This window comes from Crocuta crocuta, unplaced genomic scaffold, assembly GCF_008692635.1.
Source record: "Crocuta crocuta isolate KB4526 unplaced genomic scaffold, BGI_CrCroc_1.0 scaffold142, whole genome shotgun sequence".
Taxonomy (NCBI): Eukaryota; Metazoa; Chordata; class Mammalia; order Carnivora; family Hyaenidae; genus Crocuta; species Crocuta crocuta.
The window spans coordinates 1,134,096-1,134,803 of NW_027528892.1; the positions used below are offsets into that span (position 1 = coordinate 1,134,096).

At 64.7% G+C, this 708-nt stretch overlaps 1 protein-coding gene across 1 annotated transcript in view; it reads right to left on the minus strand.

Annotated features, from left to right (window-relative positions):
- RDH13 (retinol dehydrogenase 13) overlaps positions 1–196 on the minus strand; it is a 10,423-nt gene extending 10,227 nt beyond the window's left edge. Inside the window, exon 1 of the mRNA XM_077756926.1 lies at positions 34–196. Coding sequence (XP_077613052.1) covers positions 34–98 — 65 coding nt within the window. The 5' untranslated portion in view covers positions 99–196. The remainder of the gene's footprint in view (positions 1–33) is intronic.
- Between the last annotated feature and the right edge of the window lie 512 nt (positions 197–708).

A 708-nucleotide genomic window follows, 5' to 3' on the forward strand; every position in this document is an offset into this window, starting at 1 on the left:
GGCTGCAGCCGCGCCCCAGCAGCGCGCACTCACCGCAGCAGCACGGCGCCACCCGCCACCGTGCCCAGCACGGACAGCGGCAGGAGGTAGCGGTTCATGCCGGCAAGACCGGGGTTCCACGGGGAGCCCCCCGGAGACCTGCCGCCGGGTCACCCCTGGGAGCGCGCAGCCGGCGACCCACGTGGGGAAGGCCAGGCGCATCTGGGACCCAGGCTTCCGGGAAGGGGCGGGGCATCTCGGGGCGGGGCTTAAAGGGGGCGGGGCTTCCAGGGCGGGACCTACGAGCCTGCGCGCTGCAGCTGGGAACCGTAGTTTCCCGAGAAGTGGGTGTGGCCGTGGCCTGGGGGCGAAGCGTAGGGGCGGGGCCTTGTGGGGTTCCAATGACGTCGAGTTCCCACTGCTCCCTGGAGCGGCGCGCTTCTGCTGCAACACCCAGGTTAAGACCTTGCTGCTGCTTCTGTGTATCTTTCAGTTATGTCAGCCTGTTTCCCACCTAAAATGCGTGTTCACCAATAGTACCTTCTTCATAGACTTTACGAGAGAATGTGAGACTTTCGGTGCTCAGAAACTAGGATTTAACACCCTGGGGATTCCCAAACCCCTGGGGTCCTAAGGGAGAAGTAGATCAGGGCTGAGGGAAGAGGGTGCAGGGCCTGGACTCCTGGGTCTGAGAGAAGGGGGCTGGGGACCTGGACTCCTGGGTCTGAG